General features: G+C 46.6%; 1 protein-coding gene across 1 annotated transcript in view; it reads right to left on the reverse strand.

Annotated features, from left to right (window-relative positions):
- The window catches only part of LOC311148561 (BMP/retinoic acid-inducible neural-specific protein 3-like), a 75,156-nt gene that overhangs the window by 22,920 nt on the left and 29,634 nt on the right, over positions 1–22,602 (reverse strand). Inside the window, exons 3-6 of the mRNA XM_084185546.1 lie at positions 16,661–16,851; positions 16,273–16,457; positions 3,473–3,578; positions 2,842–3,078 (exon numbers count right to left, since the gene is read on the reverse strand). Of these exons, the coding sequence (XP_084041672.1) occupies positions 2,842–3,078; positions 3,473–3,578; positions 16,273–16,457; positions 16,661–16,851 (719 nt within the window). The remainder of the gene's footprint in view (positions 1–2,841; positions 3,079–3,472; positions 3,579–16,272; positions 16,458–16,660; positions 16,852–22,602) is intronic.

Here is a 22,602-nt window from a genome sequence, read left to right on the forward strand (position 1 = left end):
ATTCTGTTCATTTTGGCTCATAGTCAAACGGATCACTTTAGGGAGATGGCACATGGGACCTGGTTTGCCGGGCCACCGTGGGGGAAACTGGAAGTGATACTGTGTTACGCACATGTTAATGGAGAGAGACTGAACTAAATGTGGGTCTGTGTATGTATGAAACGCCAAGAACCCAGCCAGCTCCTAGCAGAGCAAGCTCATCTCTGTGTGTAGAGGCCAAACAGCCAAACAGGGGAAAAAAATGTAAATGTTACCTTGCTTCAGGGCATCCGGTTTAATGAGTGAAAGGGGGCATAACAGGAATTAACCAAAATATTTTCAGAGCTATCAATAGCCATAGAATCAATCCAACCTAATCTGTAATGAGAAAGTGACTGTGATATTTACAATTAACAGTGGTGCTGATTTATATCTGATTACAATAGGCATTCGTTCTTAGATTAGCCATTGTGTAATACACTACATGACCAAAGGTATGTGGACACCTGCTCGTCGAATATCTCATTCCAAAATCATGGGCATTAAAATGGAGTTGCTGCAGCTTCCACTCATCTGGGAAGGCTTTCCTCTAGATATTGGAACATTGCTATGGGGACTTGCTTCCATTCAGCCACAAGAGCATTAGTGAGGTAGGGCACTGATGTTGGATGATTAGGCCTGGCTCGCAGTCGGCATTCCAATTCATCCCAAAGGGGTTCGATGGGGTTGAGGTCATGGCTCTGTGCAGGCCAGTCAAGTTCTTCCACACCGATCTCGACAAACATTTCTGTATGGATCTCGCTTTGTGCATGGGGGCATTGTCATGCTGAAACAGGAAAGGGTGTTCCCCAAACTGTTGCCACAAAGTTGGAAGCACAGAATCGTCTAAAATTTAATTGTATGCTGTAGCGTTAAGATTTCCCTTCACTGGAACTAAGGGGCCTAGCCCGAACCATGAAAAACAGCCCCAGACCATTATTCCTCCTCCACCAAACTTTACAGTTGGCACTATACATTTGGGCAGGTAACGCATACGCCAAACCCAGATTCGTCCATCGGACTGCCAGATGGTGAAGCATGATTCATCACTCTAGAGAACACGTTTTCCACTGCTCCAGAGTCCTATGGCGGCGAGCTTTACACCACCACTCCAGCCGACGCTTGGCATTGCGCATGGTGATCTTAGAGGCTTGTGTGCGGCTGCTCAGCCATGGAAACCCATTTCATGAAGCTCCTGACAAACAGATATTGTGCTGACGTTGCTTCCAGAGGCAGTTTGGAACTCTGTAGTGAGTGTTGCAACCGAGGACAGGCGATTTTTACGCGCTACACACTTCAGCACTCGGCGGTCCCGTTCTGTAAGCTTGTGTGGCCTACCACTTCGCGGCTGAACCTTTGTTGCTCCTAGACCTGCACTGCTGATCTCAATTGCATCCAAATTGACCAATGATTTACTGCTCTTTAAAGGAAAACTCCACCCAAAAACTATCTTTTGGTATTTGTTTCATTAGTCCATTGTTGATCTAGTCCCAAAATGTTTTTCTTGTCAGCAATCAAGTTTTCAAGATAAATAACTTTCAGAATACATAAATCATTTTCTCATTTACCAAGGCAAATCTACTGTGGTAATTTACCCTACATGTTGTATGAATGGACACTCATATTGGTGCAGCCTCTAATTTATTTAATCCGTTGATTACAATGTGTCTTTAAAAAGTATAGTAATTTCTTATCAAGACCGGGGGTGAAATATCCCTACGCTCTCCATATTTGAAATGTGTAACTAAATCAAGTCAATCCTGATGAGTTATATAATCTATAATTTATCAAATGAAAATGTAGTCTAATAAAGTCCCTCATATGGGCCATATTAATTAAATGTGTTTACTGACACAAAGCAGACACTTTAGACTTATCAATATTGACCTGACATTTAATTTGCATAATTAATCCTTAAAGTATATACTAAGTGTACAAAACATTAGGAACACCTGCTCTTTCAATGACATAGACTGACCAGGTGAATCCAGATGAAAGCTATGATCCCATATTGATGTTACTTTTTAAATCCACTTCAACCAGTGTAGATGAAGGGGATGAGACAGGTTAAAGAAGGATTTTTAAGCCTTGAGACAACTGAGATATGGATTGTGTATTTGTGTCATTCAGAGTGTGAATGGCCAAGACAAAAGTTTGAAATGCCTTTGAACAGGGAATGGTAGTTTGAGTTTGTCAAGAACTGCAACGCTGCTGGGTTTTTCACGCTCAACAGTTTCCTGTGTGTATCAAGAATGGGCCACCACCCAAAGGACATCCAGCCAACTTTCATTGTATTTTTTATTTAACCTTTATTTAACTAGTAGAATAAATTCTTATTTACAATGACGGCCTACACCGGCCAAACCCGGACGACACTGGGCCAATTGTGCGCTGCCCTATGGGACTCCCAATCACGTCCGGTTGTGATATAGCCTAGAATCGAACCAGGGGGTGTGTAGTGACGCCTCAAGCACTGAGATGCAGTGCCTTAGACCGCTGCGCCACTCGGGAAAGCATTGGAGTCAACATGGGCCAGCATCCCTGTGGAATGCTTTTGACACCTTGTAGAGTACATGCCCCGATGAATTGAAGCTGTTCTGAGGGCAACTCAATATTATGAAGGTGTTTCTAATGTTTTAAACACTCAGTGTAGACGTGAACCCATATCTCTTGTCAAAGGCAGACAGCAGACGTCACATTGATCTCTGTGTTGTGTAGTGTTCTGTCGCCTACCTACAGTACTTGGCTCTGTGTGCAAGTATCTTTAATGTTACAAACTCTTTCTATACTCGGTGAGTGTATCGTCAATCTCATGCTCCCTACCTGACTCCTCAAAGTCCTGGTTAGCCATGTTCCAGGTGTCCCTGATGTGCACTAGGCTGGCCTCCATGGCCCTCAGGTCCACGTTGGGGCAGTTACACTGGGGGAAGCCTGGGCTGCAGCGGCACCAACAGTCATTGTCCCGGCACACAAACTGACCCTCCTCATTACAGCCGATGTAGTTCAGAGCCGCCTGGACGAACCTAGCCCTCAGGTACGCTGGTAGGATGGTCTGGAGACCTGGCAGAACAGAGGATATGGTACTTTTTATACAGTATATGACAATACTTGGTAAACTACAAGACAAATTACTGTAATAATATAAACTAGACTCTCAAATACTGTAGTAAATATAGCCTATAGCATTTCTACTGTAAATGACTATAGGACAGAAGAGGAGGTAGTTTCTAGTCACTTTATAGATTAATTTCCACTGGCTTGTTCATACATGTCTACAAATCCCTGTGATTCGCTTAGGAATCCAGTGGTTTGGTTTCCAATGCCACACTGAAAGACGGATTGAAGCTAAATTCCTTCTGACACTCTGGTGCCTCTTGTATAATGCTTGGCAGAAAATAGAAACCGTGACAATTCCATCAGAATGTCTGGGTGTGTTCAATTCTGGATGGCCGACCTTGCAGATGAATCTTGTTTTCAGGGCTTTGAACCAGAACAGAGCTGACTGAGTCCAGGTTGTCATAGTTACTGCATCCAAGAGGGCCCGTCCTTGTTTCGGTCACCTAAAGGGAAAGACAGAGGCACATGGCAAAAATCCACTACACTGTGAGAGAGAGCCACTAAAGTCATTAAAAATGCAGGGATGCAGAGTTGAATGTCATATGGAATGAGATTAACAACTAATAGTACACTCACTTACTTCCTCCCATCTGCACTTCCACAGGACTAAATATATTATACCTTATTTAGACACGTTTAAATGTTCACATCTACAAACATGTACAACAAGTAGTCTAGATACAGTAGTTCAGTTGTTTGATGTATGACGCAACACCAAGGTTGTGCATTATGACATATTCTGTATAGTCTGTTTTATGAAAACTCACAGGCCACATGATGTTATATCCAAAAAGTATGGTACATGAAGCTTAAGGGTGCAGAGTAGGTTTGTCTACTCAGAGAAAGTGATGACATACAGTAGCGATGCAACCCAAAAGCCCTGTCATCTGACACAGGGGAGATAATGTGGAGACGTGAAGAAAAAACGTGAAGAAAGAATATAAATCACTAGATTCACGCTGACAAACCAGGAAGACACAGGATCTCTGTTCTCCTCGGAGTGTGCGGTTAGATTGTTCACAATCACAGCTCAATCATCATTGACAAAAGGCTGATTTAAAGCTCCCGTATTTCAAGGTTCCTCTGCCACCCTCCCAAGACAAACATCTCCCTCCATGTCACTTATAAATTGTTCTCCCCTACCAACACAGTGGCTCCTTAAAAGTAACCACATCACCAGTGTAGATTAATGAGTACCTATGGTTCTACATCCAGCAGAAAGGACACACTTTTCCTTTCCCTCTGTGGGCAGAAAAATTGGCTTTTCTTTAACACCTACTTTAAGGTCACTGGGAAAACGGAGGGAAGGGTGAGACATGAGAAAGAAAAAGAAAAGAAACGGAACTGTGTCAAAAGGTCTGTATCCTTCAAAGCATTGAGACACCAGAACCATGACCAACCTTATTTAACCATTACATAAGTAGCAGTTATTCATTATATGATAATCACAAGATGTTCATTTAAAGTTTCACTCAACATTGAGGTTTGAGTTACTTTGAAATGGAGAAGGAGAGGGGGAGAGAAAGAGAGTGAGTGTGTGAGAGAGAGTGAGCGAGACAGAGTGAGCGAGACAAAGCAAAAGAGAGGGTATGTGTGAGAAAGAGGGAAAGACAACCACAACTTTAGCAGGCCCATCGCCAGCATTTCCATTCTTTTTTATTGATGCTTCGACACAATTAATTAAAATCCAAGATGTGTCTACAGGTATGGGAAGATTACTTTCTAACACAGACAGATGTCCGATTTAAAGGGAAAATTGACCGAATGCAAATCTAAAGCTGGGTTTTCTATGCATAGCAATGAGACCATCTGCAACAAGGACCCAGCTGAGCAGAGCATGTGCACACTTACTTGTTTCTTTAAGAAATTGATTTAGAAAAAAATAATACTCTAAACAGTGATTTGTATATTTCAGTATGTACAGTAATTTACGGGGGCTTTGGGCTCTGTCATTATCAAAACTGGGAGATTGCCTGAATATAAGTTGAAACATTTAAATGAGATGGATTGGAGGTGGGGAGAGCAGGTGGAGAGAGGGAGGGTTGTACTAATATGCCATAATTGAGTGCAATTAAATCATGCTGACTATCAGAAATTCTAACAGCTACAATTAATGGGTCTGATGATTGCTCTTAAAGGCTTTCCTGGAATAATTAGTTTGTGTTGCTTGGTTATGTGATGTAATTAGGAGCGGACAGGGCCGGCCCAAGGTATAAACAAAATAAATGGTCCCTAGGGGGCTGACAAAAAAGCTAAACAAAAAAATATGTTTTTTAGGAACTCAGTCGAGGACTCTACTTGCTGTTGAGAATTAGAATAGTAGAATACACAAGGTACAATTTCGAAATTTGGTTGTGCATCAGCAGTTGTCGATTAGCCCATGTCAGCTAAAAAAAAATGTGATTGGTAAATTAGTCTAGCCAGCTATCTTAACATGTAGTAATCATGGCCGAATTACCGACCGGGCACAAAGGGCACAAGCCCAGTGTCACGACTTCCGCCGAGGCTGCCTCCCATCCTTGTTCGGGCAGGTTTCGGCGTTCATCATCACCGGCTTACTAGCTACTGCCGATCCCATTCTCATCACTCCACTTGTCATGTCTTGTCTTGTCAACCACACACACCTGGTGCTCATTCCCCTAATTAGTATGTGTATAAGTGTACCCTCTGTTCCCCTTGTCTTTGTGAGTGATTGTTTCATTGTGAGAGCGAGTAGCTCGGTTGAGCTACTCTTCCATTTGTTATTGCCAAGGTGGAATATTTCCCTTGTAATAGACTCGTTTTGACGCTGGGTGCATTTTATTTATGTAAACGGAATAAACTCTGGACTTCTGTGTTTTACCGGAGAAGACCGCATGCCTGGAGTTGTGGCAAGGGTCCAGGAGCATTCCTCGATGCTGGCTAGCTTGGGGGAAGCGATGGATCGGGTTCTTCAGGTAGTACAACACCTGGAGAGGAGAGGACCCGATCTATCGAGACCAGCTGGTCAACCGGATCCAGCCACCTACACCCCAGCCCCTGGAGGGATCCAGATATCCCGGCCACCGGCGTTTGATGGGACGGCAGCGCAATGTAAGGGATACAGCTCCAACTAGAGCTGTATTTCTCCAGCATCAGGCCGGCGCCACTGGAGTGGGAGAAGGTATCCGTCCTTGTTTCCTGCATTTGTGGGAGAGCCCTGGAGTGGGCCAACGCGGTGTGGAACGAGGGAGGTGCCGCGTTGGAGGACTACGGGGAGTTTGCTCGCTTCTTTCGGGCCGTTTTCGAGAGAGGCGGGCGAACGACTGGTCCATCTGAGGCAGGGGACGAGGACCGCACAGGACTATGCGCTGGAGTTCCGGACGCTGGCAGCGTGGTACGAGCGGGCCCTGATCGACCATTTCGGGTGCCACCTAAGAGAGGACGTCCGAAGGGAGCTAGCCTGCCGTGATGCCATGCTATCTTTCTCCCAACTGGTGGACATGGCCATCCGGCTGGACAATCTGCTAGCAGCCAGAGGACGTCCTGGTAGGGGCCCTTTGCGGCGCACTGTACCTTATCTATCTCCTTTCCCGATCACCTGGTAGTTTCCCAGTGTAAGGCGCTAGTCGATTCAGGCGCAGCTGGGAACTTTATTGACAGGGCATTTGCACGTCGTCAAGGCATTTCATTGGTTCCCCTATCCATTCCACTCCCCATCAGAGTACTTGACAGTGGTGATGCCCTACTATTCGATGAATGCTCCATCCGTTTTCCAGTCCTTTGTGAACGAGGTGTTTCGGGACATGCTTGGTCGCGGTGTGGTGGTCTACATCGATGACATCCTGGTGTATTCCGCTACGCGCGCCGAGCATGTGTCCCTGGTTCGCAAGGTACTGGTCCGACTGCTGGAGAATGATCTTTATGCCAAGGCAGAGAAGTGTGAGTTTTTCCAGCAGTCAATCTCCTTCCTCGGACACCGCATTACTACCACAGGTGTGGAGATGGAGGGAGATCGCATTTCAGCCATACGTAATTGGCCGACTCCAACCATGGTGAAGGAGGTGCAGCGCTTCCTTGGCTTTGCCAACTACTATCAGAGGTTTATTCTGGGTTTTGGCAAGGTCGCAGCTCCCATTACCTCCTTGTTGAAGGGTGGGCCGTCCCAGCTCCGCTGGTCTGCTGAGGCTGATTTGGCCTTCAGTAGATTGCGGGGTCTGTTCACCTCAGCCCCGGTACTGGCTCACCCCGATCCATCACTACCGTTCGTAGTGGAGGTGGATGCGTCCGAGGTAGGGATAGGCGCTGTCTTATCCCAATGCTCGGGCACGCCACCCAAGCTGTGCCTTCTTTTCGAAGAAGCTCAGCTCGGCGGAGCAGAACTACGGCGTTGGTGATCGGGAGCTGCTGGCTGTTGTCCGAGCTTTGACGGTGTGGAGGCATTGGCTCGAAGGGGTGAAACACCCTTTCCTTGTCTGGACAGACAACCGTAACCTGGAGTACATTCGGGCAGCGAGTAGGCTGAATCCTCGCCAGGCCAGGTAGGCCCTCTTCTTCACCCGGTTTGATTTCACACTCTCATATATTCCGGATACGAAGAACGTGAAGGCAGACGCACTGTCTCGGCTGTATGACACAGAGGAGAGACCCAGAGACAACACCCCCATACTCCCGGCCTCATGCATTGTGGCGCCGGTAGTATGGGCGATGGACGCGTATATAGCGCAGGCATTTTGCACAGATCCATCTCCACCGCAGTGTCCAGCTGGGCTGCAGGATGTGCCTACGCTTATGCGTGATTGTCTGATCTACTGGGCACACATGACACCATCCTCTGGTCATCCAGGTATCGGTCGTACAATGCGCTGCCTGACCGAGAAGTACTGGTGCCCTACCTTGGCTAAGTGTATGTTTCCTCCTGCTCAGTGTGCGCCCAGAGTAAGGCACCTAGGCACCTCCCAGCGGGTAAGCTATAACCTTTACCAGTTCCACAATGACCATGGTCTCACCTTAGTATTGATTTTCTTACTGACCTTCCCCTCTCCCAAGGTAACACCACTCTCCTGGTCGTTGTGGATCGCTTTTCGAAGTCCTGCCGCCTCCTTCCTCTGCCCGGTCTCCCCACGGCCCTACAAACTGCGGTGGCTCTGTTTACTCACGTCTTCCGGCACTACGGGGTACCAGAGGATAAAATGTCCGACCGAGGTCCCCAGTTCACGTCTAGAGTCTGGAAGGCGTTCATGGAATGTCTGGGGGTCTCGGTCAGCCTGACCTCTGGATTTCACCCTGAGAGTAATGGGCAGGTGGAAAGGGTGAATCAAGATGTGGGTAGGTTCCTGCAGACCTACTGTCAGGACCGGCCGGGGGAGTGGTTTGTGTTCCTGCCATGGGCAGAATACGCTCAGAACTCTCTCCGCCACTCCTCCACTAACCTAACACCATTCCAATGTGTTTTGGGTTACCAACCCGTCGTGGCACCAGAGCCAGACCAAGGCTCCTGCGGTGGATGACTGGTTTCGGCGCGCGGAGGAGACTTGTGACACTGCCCACGTTCCGTTCGCCTCCAGCGCGCCGTACGTCGTCAGAAGGCGAACGCTGACCGCCACCGCAGGGAGGCCCCGGTTTTCGTACCAGGGGATAGGGTCTGGCTCTCAACCCAGAATCTACCCCTCCGCCTGCCCTGCCGTAAGTTGAGCCTGTGGTTTGTGGGGCTGTTTTAAAGTCCTGAGGATAAACAAGGTTACATACAGGTTGTTACTCCCCCTGATTACCATATTAATCCCTCGTTTCATGTGTCTCTCCTCAGGCCGGTGGTAGCTGGTCCGCTCCAGGAGTCTGAGGTGCGGAGGTTCCTCCACCTCCTCTGGACATCGAGGGGGCCCCGGCGTACTCGGTCCGTTCCATACTGGATTCGAGGCGTCGGGTGGGGGGCCTTCAGTATCTCGTGGAGTGGGAGGGGTACGGTCCGGAGGAATGGTGCTGGGTCCCAAGGAGGGACATCCTCGATCCCTCCCTTTTGAGGGATTTCCACCATCACCAACTGACTCGCCCTGCTCCGCGTCCTCCTGGCCGTCCCCGAGGCTGGGGTCGGCGCACTGCTGGAGCCGCGAGTCAAGGGGGGGGGGGGTACTGTTACGACTTCTGCCGAGGCTGCCTCCCCTCCTTGTTCGGGCAGGTTTCGGCGTTCGTCGTCACTGGCTTACTAGCTACTGCCGATCCCATTCTTATCACTCCACTTGTCATGTCTTGTCTTGTCAATCACACACACCTGGTGCTCATTCCCCTAATTAGTATGTGTATAAGTGTTCCCTCTGTTCCCCTTGTCTTTGTGAGTGATTTGTTGTTGCCAGGGTGGAATATTTCACTTGTGATAGTTTAATTTTGACGCTGGGTGCGTTTTATTTATGTAAATGAGATAAACTCTGGTCTTCGGTGTTTTACCTCCTGCGCCTGACTCCTTCATTCACACCCAGGGCACAAGCCCCCATTGATTTTGTTAGTCACTCTCTGTAAAATATCATATTAACATGGCATAAGTCATGGCAAAATCTGTGGAATGTCAGGAAATTAGCTGTAAAACTGCACATTTCTCTCCGCCCCATGGCAAAAGGAGTAGAATTGTATGAAATTAGTTATAAAATTGCTAAACTTTCTCTCTACCTTATGGCAAAATGTGTAAAACTGCGGAAAACTTGCTTTCAAATATTAAGTCATGCAATATTTTCTTTACGCCCCATGGAGAAATGTGTAAAATTGCAGCAAATTAACTTTTTCTTACTCCGGAGAGGGGAAAATAATAAAGAGTGGAGCCACTAAAATGTTTTGCCCATGAGGTGGCGGGGTCCCCCAACCAAATCTTGCTTAGGGCCCTCAAAAGGCTAGGGCCGGCCCTGGGAGGGGATGTGTCTAGTATGCATCATCATACAGTACTATGAGTCAGCCCCATCATTATTTCACTCACTCCTTATGAAGCATGCACGCTTCCTCTGATTCAGGCAAGAATATCTTAAAATGCCTCAGCCATTGTTTAAAGGTTTTAAGGAAGAATGGAGAAAGTGCTCAAACTTAGTACAGTAACAACCCTTTTATATTTTATTTTGTATGGTGCATTGCCTCAAGTGTCTTGGAAGCTCAATTATTTTCAAAATGCAAGCGTTAATATTATTATTGGATTTGGCTTGGAAACACGAATAATTAGGCAAATAATTAGTAGGAAAACGTTTTGTTATGATTGTGATGTCACTAGATTGACTTTAGATGCAGTATAACTTTAGCCAGCTAACTAAGATTGAGGGGACCACCACAAATAATCATATAATATTAATATAGCAAAGTTGTTTCCTACAAATTATTTGCCTACTTTAGAAATAATATCTTATTTCCATGCCACTCTAAATTTGTGTAATTTAGACGAAACAGTCACATTAGCCGCTAAGGTGCAACCCATGTCTATGGCACAAATACATATTGGATGCAGCTATGGTGGTACTAGTTAACTCATGTCTGACTACAACAGCACACTAACTAGCAGCAACAAACTCAAACAAACCCAGGGCCATAGCAAAACATGTCACAGTTGGTTGCAGAATGTAACGGCATCACCGGCCTAAACCTAATCTAATCTGGAGCCAGTCAGTCCATCTGTAAAGCATAGAATTAGCTTCCAAAAGAGATTACGTTATTTCTCGAGCTTTGTTATTAATTGAGGGATGATGACAATCGTTGAACCTGTTTTTCTGTTAGACAAAGTTCACAGTTGGGTGCCAGACTGATCCCCTGGTCATGAACAGATGCCGGGACCTACCAGAAGGAGCAAAGGTGGGTATCATAACATGTCCAGCAATGTGATTGCAATGGTTTAGCGACATCCCCCCAAAAAATTATTCACTGTTCGCTTGCTATTTTCACAGCTTGTCAGGCAAGACCTCAGAATAAAAGTGTGTCATGCGACACAAGTACCCTTGTGACAACTCCTCCATTGTTGCCAGTCACCCTCGACTCCTATGAGAAAGTATTCAGACCCCTTGACTTTTGCCACATTTTGTTAAGTTACAGCCTTATTCTAAAAATGATTAAATTAATTGTTTTCCTCATTATTCTACACAATACCCATAATGACAAAACGAAAACAGGTTTTTAGAAATGTTTGCAAATGATTAAAAATAAAAAAAACACAAACACCTTATTTACATTAGTATTCAGACCATTTGCTATGAGACTCGAAATTGAGCTCAGGTGCATCCTGTTTCCATTGATCATCCTTGAGATGGGTCTACAACTTGATTGGAGTCCACCTGTGGTAAATTCAATTGATTGGACATGATTTGGAAAGGCCCACACCTGTCTATATAAGGTCCCAAAGTTGACAGTGCATGTCAGAGCAAAAACCAAGCCATGAGGTGGAAGGAATTGTCCGTAGAGCTCCGACACAGGATTGTGTCGAGGCACAGATCTGGGAAAGGGTACCAAAAAATGTCAGCAGCATTGAAGGTCCCCAAGAACACAATGGCCTCCATCGTTCCAAAATGGAAGAAATTTGGAACCACCAAGACTCTTCCTAGAGCTGGTCGCCCGGCCAAACTGAGCAATCGGGGGAGAAAGGCCTTGGTCAGGGAGGTGATCAAGAACCCGATGGTCACTCTGAAAGAGCTCCAGAGTTCCTCTGTGGAGATGGGATAACTTTCCAGAAAGACAACCATCTCTGCAGCACTCCAGCAATCAGGGCTTTATGGTAGAGTGGCCAGACAGAAGCCAATCCTCAGTAAAAGGCACATGACAGCCCGCTTCAGTGGCAGGGACTGGGAGACTAGTCAGGATCGAGGGAAAGATTAACGGAGCAAAGTACCGCTCAGGACCTCAGACTGGGACGAAGGTTCACCTTCCAACAGGACAACGACCCTAAGCACACAGCCAAGACAACGCAGGAGTGGCCCAGCCAGAGCCCGGACTTCAACCCGATCTAACATCTCTGGAGAGACCTGTGCAGCGACGCTCTCCATCCAACCTGGCAGAGCTTGAGAGGATCTGCAGAGAAGAATGGGAGAAACTCCCCAAATACAGGTGTGCCAAGCTTGTAGCGTCATACCCAAGAAGACTCGAGGCTGTAATCACTGCCAAAGGTGCTTCAACAAGAGTCTGAATACTTATGTAAATGTGATATTTCAGTTGTTGTTTTTTTATACATTTCCAAAAAGTTCTACAAACCTGTTTTTGCTTTGTCATTATGGGGTATTGTTTGTAGATTGATGAAGGAAAAAAAGCAATAAGGCTGTAATGTAACAAAATATGAAAAAAAGCCAAGGGGTCTGAATACTTTCCGAATGCACTGTATGTTATGTGAAAATGTGTATAAAAAAATACCTGGCTTGATAAACTGGTAGGCTAATTCCCCAGCCAAGCAGATGCAACTAGTTATGTCATTTTGGTTGTGAAGCGCATTAGCAAAAAGCTTTGTCCTTTCTTTAAAACAAAATGCAATTTTACCACTTGGCTGTCTATTATATCACCTTGTCACAGGCCCTTCCAGTCAACACCACCTCATAAGACTGCCTGCAACAGTTGTTTGAGAGAGGTCCAGGTTGCAGCCGAACATGCAGCATAGAGAAGACCAGCAAGGGGGCCCTTATCAGCATCATGCACACATGTTGGCAAGTATCCAGCCAGCAATCTTCACCTGTCAGCGGCAACAGCTTTCACAGGCTCATCATTTGTACAAATACAGAAGGTAACCCACTTCATTACTTTGATACATTTGATAACCCAATTGTGAAACATCATTTATGAAACAGACATTATTTATTGCTTATCTTCTACTACTTAGATGCATATAATCCTATTTCACTTCACATTTTAAGATATCTGAAGTGAAATATAGGCTAATTCACCAGGCTAATCATAACCACCATTGATAATGTAATCAGTGCTCTGTGTCTATGTGTTTGTGTGTGACCGACCAGTATCTTTGATGAGCAAGGAGCTGATCTACGCTGCTATGCCCATCAATTGTGCGCTGGAAAATACCTCACCTCCAGCCTCACCTCTTGCTTGCTCACCAACGGTCGTTGATGGGGTGAACAGAATTAGGTAGATTTAGGATGACCTGTTCAAACTTCAACATAGTATATGTTTGTGTGTCAGATATTACCTAGCCCTATCTGCCATTGGTAACAGAACAGTGACTGTGTGTATGTGTTCACAGATGCATGAAATGCAGAGAGACCTGGCACTCAACACATCCACTCAACACATTCACAATGAGGTCATTACTAATAATATAGTACAGCACAAATATCCAGTAATAGCAACACCCTTTTTTGTCTCACTGATGAACTCTGCCTAAACTCTGCCTATTTCTACAGATGGACTGGGGATGTTTTTGTCAGACGGCAGCCTCAGTCGATTGATGGGGAGACCATAATTGGGTAGGTTTTATCTGATCTGTTCAAACTTCAAGATAGGATATGTTTCAGTGTCAGATATCACATATCCCTAACTGCCATTGGTAATAGAACAGTGACTGTGTGTATGTGTCCACAGAAACATTTATGGAGCCAGCACATGGAGACTTGCAAGAAGATGTGATGAAGTCCAGACCGACAGAAGGGGCTTGATACTAGGCTAATTCATACTGACGGAGTGATTGAGCGGTCCTCTTCCCTTCTCTCAGAGCTTAATAATTCTGGTGCTCTGACCAGACAACATTGCAGAGAGGAAACCGAGCTGGCTAACGTTTAAGATTATGCACAGCTTGCGATTGAGAAGCTTGACTGATGACCCAGACAGAGGTTTAACGGTAAGCGAAGCTGACTACAGCTCATATCTTTACCTAATTTGTAAAGTTCCCCCAGATTCTATGACCTTGATAGAAAATAACAAACTTCCTCTTGTTTTTGCATCCGAGGGTGCCTTTTTCTTGAGAGGGAGGACATCGAGACCTTGGTACTCTACGGTTCAATCTGACATTTTTGTCAAAAATGAGTTAGTCACATATCTTCAGATGGTTCTTCATATGTCTGTGAAGTTAGATTTTTGAAAAAGTAAATTTTAAGTGAAAAAAGGGAACAACTAGTACGTTTTATCTCCATAAACCCATTTGAACTTGGCACTATAAGGTTCTATCTGCAATTCAATCACAAGCCTTAACAAATACAGACAGGCCAATCAGAACATGTCTTTGCCATCTGCCGCTAAGTATGGTCTAGGCCAGGTGTGGGCAACTCCAGTCCCCGGGGGTCTGATTGGTGTCAGCACCAGCTAACACACCTGACTCCAATAATCAACTAATCATGATCTTCAGTTTAGAATGCAATTAGTTTAATCAGCTGTGTTTGCTAGGCGATGGGGGAAAAGTTACACTCTGTCCCCGAGGACTGGAGTTGCCCATCCCTTGTCTGGGCTAGTCTAGCCAACAATAACATCACGCAAGCAAAAAAAAATCACTGTCAGAAATCTTAAAGTAAATGATGTTGTCCCATCGTTCAGTGATGACAGTAATTCGTCTGATGATCATAATACATGTATTTATGTATTTGATGATGTTTTCTGAGTATCTTGGTAAAATAGTGTTATTCTATCATTTATGTATTCAAATAGCTACAGTTTTTACATTAAATCCGTTCTACATCGTGAACTGCTGCTACCGTCATTTCTCACTAGATTTCTCTTGCGTTCCAAAGCTCAGCCTAGCAAATTCTCTTTATTCTCCTACAAATGAACCATAACATGGTGTGAATGACTGAACACCACATCCTAGCAGACCAGAGAATTGGGTCAAACACATTCCTCTGTCCTTTCTCACATCGATGGCTAGTTGTTTTTCAGGCTAATTGTGATAAACCTCAGTAGAACTTGACCTGAGTTGTAAATCAAACTTAAACCACCTGATTTATGTCCACCCAGTGCTTTTAGTGTTTCCTGTCAGTGTTCCTTGCTCGCTGGTAGGTTAAAGCACCGTTTATTACGGACAGTGTGAGACACATTAACTCATACCCAAAATGGCTGACATATGGGGCGAGATCTCAAAGAAATTATTGAAATGGAACCGATAATTCATCTCTCATGCGTAATTGTAGAGGCACCACTTCCCCTCCCCTCTTTATCTATTTTCTTTTCCCCTTCCATTTATTTTTCACCCGGAGTGTTATACAGTAGCTATATCTCCTGCGTTATACTAGGACGACAGGTTTTTCTCCTCTTGAAAATCTATCTCTTAAAGACGTTGTCTGGTGCTCTCTCTATGTGACGCTTTTGTCTTGCCATCCGTCTTCATCTGAGTGAGGTAGAAATCCATGGCCTGAATTAAAGCCTGCTGATGCTGTGAATATTTCACATCAGTAACTTGAAACTGCTTCCCAAACAAATGCACCTCAGAGGACTTCTGCTCCATTCAACTTAATCAGACGGTTTTAGCAACACTTTGTCCACGAGGACACTTCCAACGCAGCCATGATGTGTCCTTTTGCCAATTCACTTTAAGGAATATGGCCTTATCTGTCTGTGGTTGCCCAAGATGGGATAGCACTGGGATGAGTCAATGATAAATGGATGGACGCTTTCAAACAACAAGTTCATTTTTAATTAATCTCAGATAGTGTTAGGAATCAACACTCAACTGTATAATTACGTTAGGGATGACTGTGACATTGGTTCCCAAAGCCTCATTATGAACAAAACAGTCCAGCTGTGTAGTTTTATACCATGACTCTTAAAGAAATGTAAATTAGCTGGGAGTGGCTCACCAGCTCGTCCAAAACTGCCATTTGGGAAACACCGCTCTTATACAAGGTGCCTGTGCAAGGGAATTTCCTCAATGATAATCCTGTCATTGTCACAGGTACATGTAAATAAATCACAGGCTCACAGGCAACTAATCAGTCTGAATGCTGAGTCTGACAAACATGTCCTGCTGTGCAAAGGGAAAACTCAGCCGATCACATTCACTATTCAGTAATAATGATGGACCCAGCTAGAAGGCTCTGGGAATGAAAGATGGAATGGACTGATGATATTTAAATCAAACACACATCCTGCTATGTAGGAAAATTTAATCCTGGCACCAACACCCCCACCACCAAGCCAACAGACACAGCTACAGCACACATCACAGATGGAAATACAAAGCTAAACTGCTAGGTTGATTCGAACCATTGTATGGTTTGTGATGTGTGTACCTAGGTTTACCTTGATGGCTGTGGATGCTATCTGGATGTGGTGCAGCTTGCGCAGGGTGCTTTCTCTGTCGATGAAGTAGGAGGCAGCCAGCTGGTGCAGAGCCTCCAGAGTCACGGCCGTACTGTTGGCCTCGCTTGCCTCCACTGTCCTACTCAACCGCTGCTTGTCCACAAAGATCATTAACGACTCCTCCCCTAAACACAAACAAGGGCACAGAGAGGCGCAGAATATGCACTGAGAACTGGGCCGGGAATAGTCCACATCCAATACGACACCTATACAGCAAAGAAATAATGTGTTTCTGAAGCTGAGAATCAGCAGCATACAGATTGAGTGGAAAGAAATTGGCCTTCCAATCATTACACCAATAAATAAATACATGTTTTATTATTCTTACCCCCCAGGGTGGCTGAGAGTAGGAAGTGTGTTCCATACTTCCTGATGATGCTGTCTGTGATTGAGCTGAGGCTGGGCCGTCTGCCCAGGTGCCTGATGGTCTGGAGGAACTCAGGGTCCAGAGGCAGGGCCAGATCATTGTTATCCTGTCTCTCTAGAGCCAGGCTGTTCACCTTCCAGCGGCCAAACTCCCTGCAATGTCACACACATACATTAGTATGCACACACACATTAACAAACACACACACAAACAAACTCACAGGCTGGGATGCACACACACACACACACAGGCAGGGCACACTCCATTAGCAAACACCGTCTACCATAGTCATAGTGAGGAGAGAGAAAAAGGGCTCAAGAGCATGTTACAGCCAGACCCAGCCCACAACCCCAGTCCCCTCTGCCAGAATGAAGAGTGTAAAGATAGGCAAAGGCCCTGGCCCCGACCCAAGACGAGGCCAACGTTTATCTGTGCTCTGAGTATTGAAAGAAGAATACAACATAGGATTATACTGTTCCAATTGCAGAGTGGACAGAACAACACAGCTTGGCCTGCATTAGAAGACTCATATTCAGATTCAGGCCATGCTGGGTGGAAAATATCATGTCTGCACAGCAACTCTGGTGCCATTTGGATCTGTATGTGCCATTTCCTAAAAGATGAATGGTGCCATGCTGTTTTCAATGTGTTCTGATAATTGCTCTGTGTCTATCGTGAAAACACTGTCCTTCCCCAACACTTTTTACACAATGGTGCAATCTCTGGTTGTGTAGAGTGACTTGTGATGCCCTGCTGCTGGACTGGTTTTTAATCACTGGGGAAGACCTTCTGCTCAAAGGGCAAAACACTGTGCTGCTGAGCTGCTCTCAAGGCTCCTCTGTAGAGGCTCAGACCCTCTGATAAGGATAAAGGGTCTTGATATCCATGCTGGCAGAGCAGGGTTCCAACGGTCTTTATCTAGTGCACACAGAGGCTGCTGCTCGATGTATAGATTACCAAGTGGCTCAAATAGCTCATAATAACCAGGCTTTAGTGGTCAAGCCTGTTATGGAAAGAAAGGATCATTGTACAGTTGTCAGACATGAGTGCTACTGAGGTGTATTATTTCATTAAAAGCTGTCCATGTTGCGAGTGTTACACCACAGCAAGGATACTATATACAGTGGGGAGAACAAGTATTTGATACACTGCCGATTTTGCAGGTTTTCCTACTTACAAAGCATATAGAGGTCTGTCATTTTTATCATAGGTACACTTCAACTGTGAGAGACGGAATCTAAAACAAAAATCCAGAAAATCACATTGTATGATTTTTAGGTAATTCATTTGCATTTTATTGCATGACATAAGTATTTGATACATCAGAAAAGCAGAACTTAATATTTGGTACAGAAACCTTTGTTTGCAATTACAGAGATCATACATTTCCTGTAGGTCTTGACCAGGTTTGCACACACTGCAGCAGGGATTTTGGCCCACTCCTCCATACAGACCTTCTCCAGATTCTTCAGGTTTCGGGGCTGTCGCTGGGCAATACGGGCTTTCAGCTCCCTCCAAAGATTTTCTATTGGGTTCAGGTCTGGAGACTGGCTAGGCCACTCCAGGACCTTGAGATGCTTCTTACGGAGCCACTCCTTAGTTGCCCTGGCTGTGTGTTTCAGGTCGTTGTCATGCTGGAAGACCCAGCCACGACCCATCTTCAATGCTCTTACTGAGGGAAGGAGGTTGTTGGCCAATATCTCGCGATACATGGCCCCATCCATCCTCCCCTAAATACGGTGCAGTCGTCCTGTCCCCTTTGCAGAAAAGCATCCCCAATGAATGATGTTTCCACCTCCATGTTTCACGGTTGGGATGGTGTTCTTGGGGTTGTACTCATCCTTCTTCTTCCTCCAAACACGGCGAGTGGAGTTTAGACCAAAAAGCTCTATTTTTGTCTCATCAGACCACATGACCTTCTCCCATTCCTCCTCTGGATCATCCAGATGGTCATTGGCAAACTTCAGACGGGCCTGGACATGCGCTGGCTTGAGCAGGGGGACCTTGCGTGCGCTGCAGGATTTTTATCCATGACGGCGTAGTGTGTTACTAACGGTTTTCTTTGAGACTGTGGTCCCAGTTCTCTTCAGGTCATTGACCAGGTCCTGCCGTGTAGTTCTGGGCTGATCCCTCACCTTCCTCATGATCATTGATGCCCCACGAGGTGAGATCTTGCATGGAGCCCCAGACCGAGGGTGATTGACCGTCATCTTGAACTTCTTCCATTTTCTAATAATTGCGCCAACAGTTGTTGCCTTCTCACCAAGCTGCTTGCCTATTGTCCTGTAGCCCATCCCAGCCTTGTGCAGGTCTACAATTTTATCCCTGATGTCCTTACACAGCTCTCTGGTCTTGGCCATTGTGGAGAGGTTTGAGTCTGTTTGATTGAGTGTGTGGACAGGTGTCTTTTATACAGGTAACAAGTTCAAACAGGTGCAGTTAATACAGGTAATGAGTGGAGAACAGGAGGGCTTCTTAAAGAAGAACTAACAGGTCTGTGAGAGCCGGAATTCTTACTGGTTGGTAGGTGATCATATACTTATGTCATGCAATAAAATGCAAATTAATTACCTAAAAATCATACAATGTGATTTTCTGGATTTTTGTTTTAGATTCCGTCTCTCACTGTTGAAGTGTACCTATGATAAAAATTACAGACCTCTACATGCTTTGTAAGTAGGAAAACCTGCAAAATCGGCAGTGTATCAAATACTTGTTCTCCCCACTGTATATATATATATATATATATATAACTCACATTTCTATGTGAATTTGGTCGGGTCGCCCAAACTGATACATTTTGCAGCTTTAACACCAGTGGGATTGCAATTGACACCACATGTGCGTAATGAGGCGAAATAGCTATGCCGAACATCAACGAGACAATACACAATAACACACAAAGGCCAAACGTAAAACAAGGGAACTTATATGCTACACAATCAACACTAATAAGCAACAGGTGTATAAACTAGACAACACAAGACAAACACCGAAAACATCGATCGGCAGTAGCTAGTACTCCGGGGACGACGAACGCCGAAGCCTGCCCGAGCAAGGAGGAGGAGCAGCCTCGGCAGAATCCGTGACAGTACCCCCCCCCCCCCCCTTGACGCGCGGCTCCAGCCGTGCGCTGACCCCGACCCCGGGGACGGCCAGGAGGACGCGGAGCAGGGCGAGTGGGATGACTCCGGTGGAACTCCGTCAAGAGGGAGGGATCTAAGATGTCCCTCCTAGGCACCCAGCACCGTTCCTCCGGACCGTACCCCTCCCACTCTACGAAATACTGCAGACCCCCCATCCGACGTCTCGAATCCACGATGGACCGGACTGAGTACGCCGGAGCCCCCTCGATGTCCAGTGGGGGTGGAGGAGCCTCTCGTATCTCATTGTCCTGGAGTGGACCAGCTACCACCGGCCTGAGGAGAGACACATGGAACGAGGGGTTAATGCGATAATCATTTGGCAGTTGTAACCTGTAACATACCTCGTTCAATCTCCTCAGGACTTTAAATGGCCCCACAAACTGCCGACCCAGCTTCCGGCAGGGCAGGCGAAGGGGTAGGTTTCGAGTCGAGAGCCAGACTCGATCTCCAGGTGCATATGCTGGACCCTCACTACGGTGGCGATCGGCGCTCGCCTTATGCCTACGGATAGCCCGCTGCAGATGGACATGCGCAGCGTTCCATGTTTCCTCCAAGCGCCGAAACCATTCATCCACCGCAGGAGCCACGATCTGGCTCTGATGCCAGGGTGCCAAAACCGGCTGATACCCCAACACACACTGAAAAGGAGTCAGATTAGTAGAGGAGTGGCGAAGGGAGTTCTGGGCAATCTCTGCCCAGGGGATATACCCCGACCACTCCTCCTGCCGGTCCTGGCAATAGGACCTCAGAAACCTACCCACATCCTGGTTTACTCTCTCCACCTGCCCATTACTCTCAGGGTGGAAACCCGAGGTAAGGCTAACCGAGACCCCCAACCGTTCCATAAACGCCCTCCAGACTCTAGAGGTGAACTGGGGACCCCGATCAGACACTATATCCTCAGGTACCCCGTAGTGCCGGAAGACGTGAGTAAACAGGGCCTCAGCAGTTTGTAGGGCAGTATGGAGACCCGGCATTGGAATGAGACGACAGGCCTTAGAAAACCGATCCACAACAACCAAAATAGTGGTATTCCCCTGGGAGGGGGGAAGGTCCGTGACAAAGTCTACCGATAGGTGAGACCACGGCCGTTGTGGAACGGGTAGGGGTTGTAACTTCCCCCTGGGCAGGTGTCTAGGCGCCTTACACTGAGCGCACACCGAGCAGGAGGAGACATAAACCCTCACGTCCTTTGCCAATGTTGGCCACCAGTACTTTTCACTAAGGCTGACCAGAGGAGGGTGACGTGTGAGCCCAATAAATTAGTCGATCACGAATCTCGAGCGGCACGTACTTCCGCCCCTCCGGACACTCTGGAGGAGTAGGGTCGGTACGTAACGCCCGCTCAATCTCCGCATCGACCTCCCACACCACCGGTGCCACCAGACAAGACTCCGGAAGCATGGGAGTGGGCTCAATGGACCTCTCCTCTGTGTCATATCGCCGGGACAGGGCGTCTGCCTTAACGTTTTGTGACCCTGGTATATAGGTGAGCTTAAAGACAAACCGGGCCAGAAACATGGCCCACCTAGCCTGACGAGGGTTCAGTCTCCTAGCTGCCCGGATGTACTCCAGGTTATGATGGTCAGTCAGAATGAGAAAAGGATGTTGAGCCCCCTCAAGCCAATGCCTCCACACCTTTAGGGCTTGGACCACAGCTAGCAGCTCCCTGTCCCCAACGTCGTAATTATGTTCCGCCGGGCTGAGCTTCTTAGAGTAAAAAGCACAGGGCCGGAGTTTAGGAGGCGTGCCTGAACGTTGAGACAGTACAGCCCCAATACCCGCCTCTGACGTGTCCACCTCCACTTGGAACGCCAAAGAGGGGTCCGGATGTGCCAGCACCGGAACCGAGGTGAACAGGTCCTTCAGTTGTCTAAACACCCTGTCCGCCTCAGCCGACCACTGCAAACGCACCGGGCCCCCCTTTAGCAGGGAGGTGATGGGAGCTGCTACCTGTCCAAAACCCCGGATAAACCTCTGGTAGTAATTGGCAAAACCCCAAAACCGCTGCACCTCCTTAACCGTGGTAGGAGTCTGCCAATTACGCACGGCTGAAACGCGGTCAATCTCCATCTCCACCCCTGACGCGGACAACCGATGGCCCAGGAAGGAGATGGACTCCTGGAAAAACAGGCATTTCTCAGCCTTCACATACAAGTCATGCTCCAACAGCCTATCCAACACTCGACGCACCAGGGCCACATGCTCGGCTCGTGTAGCAGAGTATACTAGAATGTCGTCAATATACACCACTACACCCTGCCCATGCAAATCCCGGAAAATCTCGTCCACAAATTATTGGAAGACTGAAGGAGCATTCATTAACCCGTATGGCATGACGAGATACTCATAGTGACCCGAGGTGGTACTAAATGCTGTTTTCCATTAATCTCCCTCCCTAATGCGCACCAGGTTGTAAGCGCTCCTGAGATCCAATTTTGTGAAGAAGCGCACTCCGTGTAATGACTCCGTCATACTCATAATCAGAGGGAGAGGATAACTGTATTTAACAGTGATCTGATTGAGACTACGGTAATCAATACACGGGCGCAAACCTCCATCCTTCTTCTTCACAAAAAAGAAACTCCAGTACGCAGGAGAAGTGGAGGGCCGTATGTATCCCTGTCCCAGAGATTTGGCGATGTATGTCTCCATAGCCGCCGTCTCCTCTTGAGACAGAGGATACACATGACTACGCGGAAGTGCAGCACCTGCCTGTCTATGAGGTGGTAATTGTGTCGCCCTCTTGTTACTGAA

Source organism: Coregonus lavaretus (genome assembly GCF_964263955.1).
Source record: "Coregonus lavaretus genome assembly, chromosome: 21".
NCBI classification, from domain to species: Eukaryota; Metazoa; Chordata; class Actinopteri; order Salmoniformes; family Salmonidae; genus Coregonus; species Coregonus lavaretus.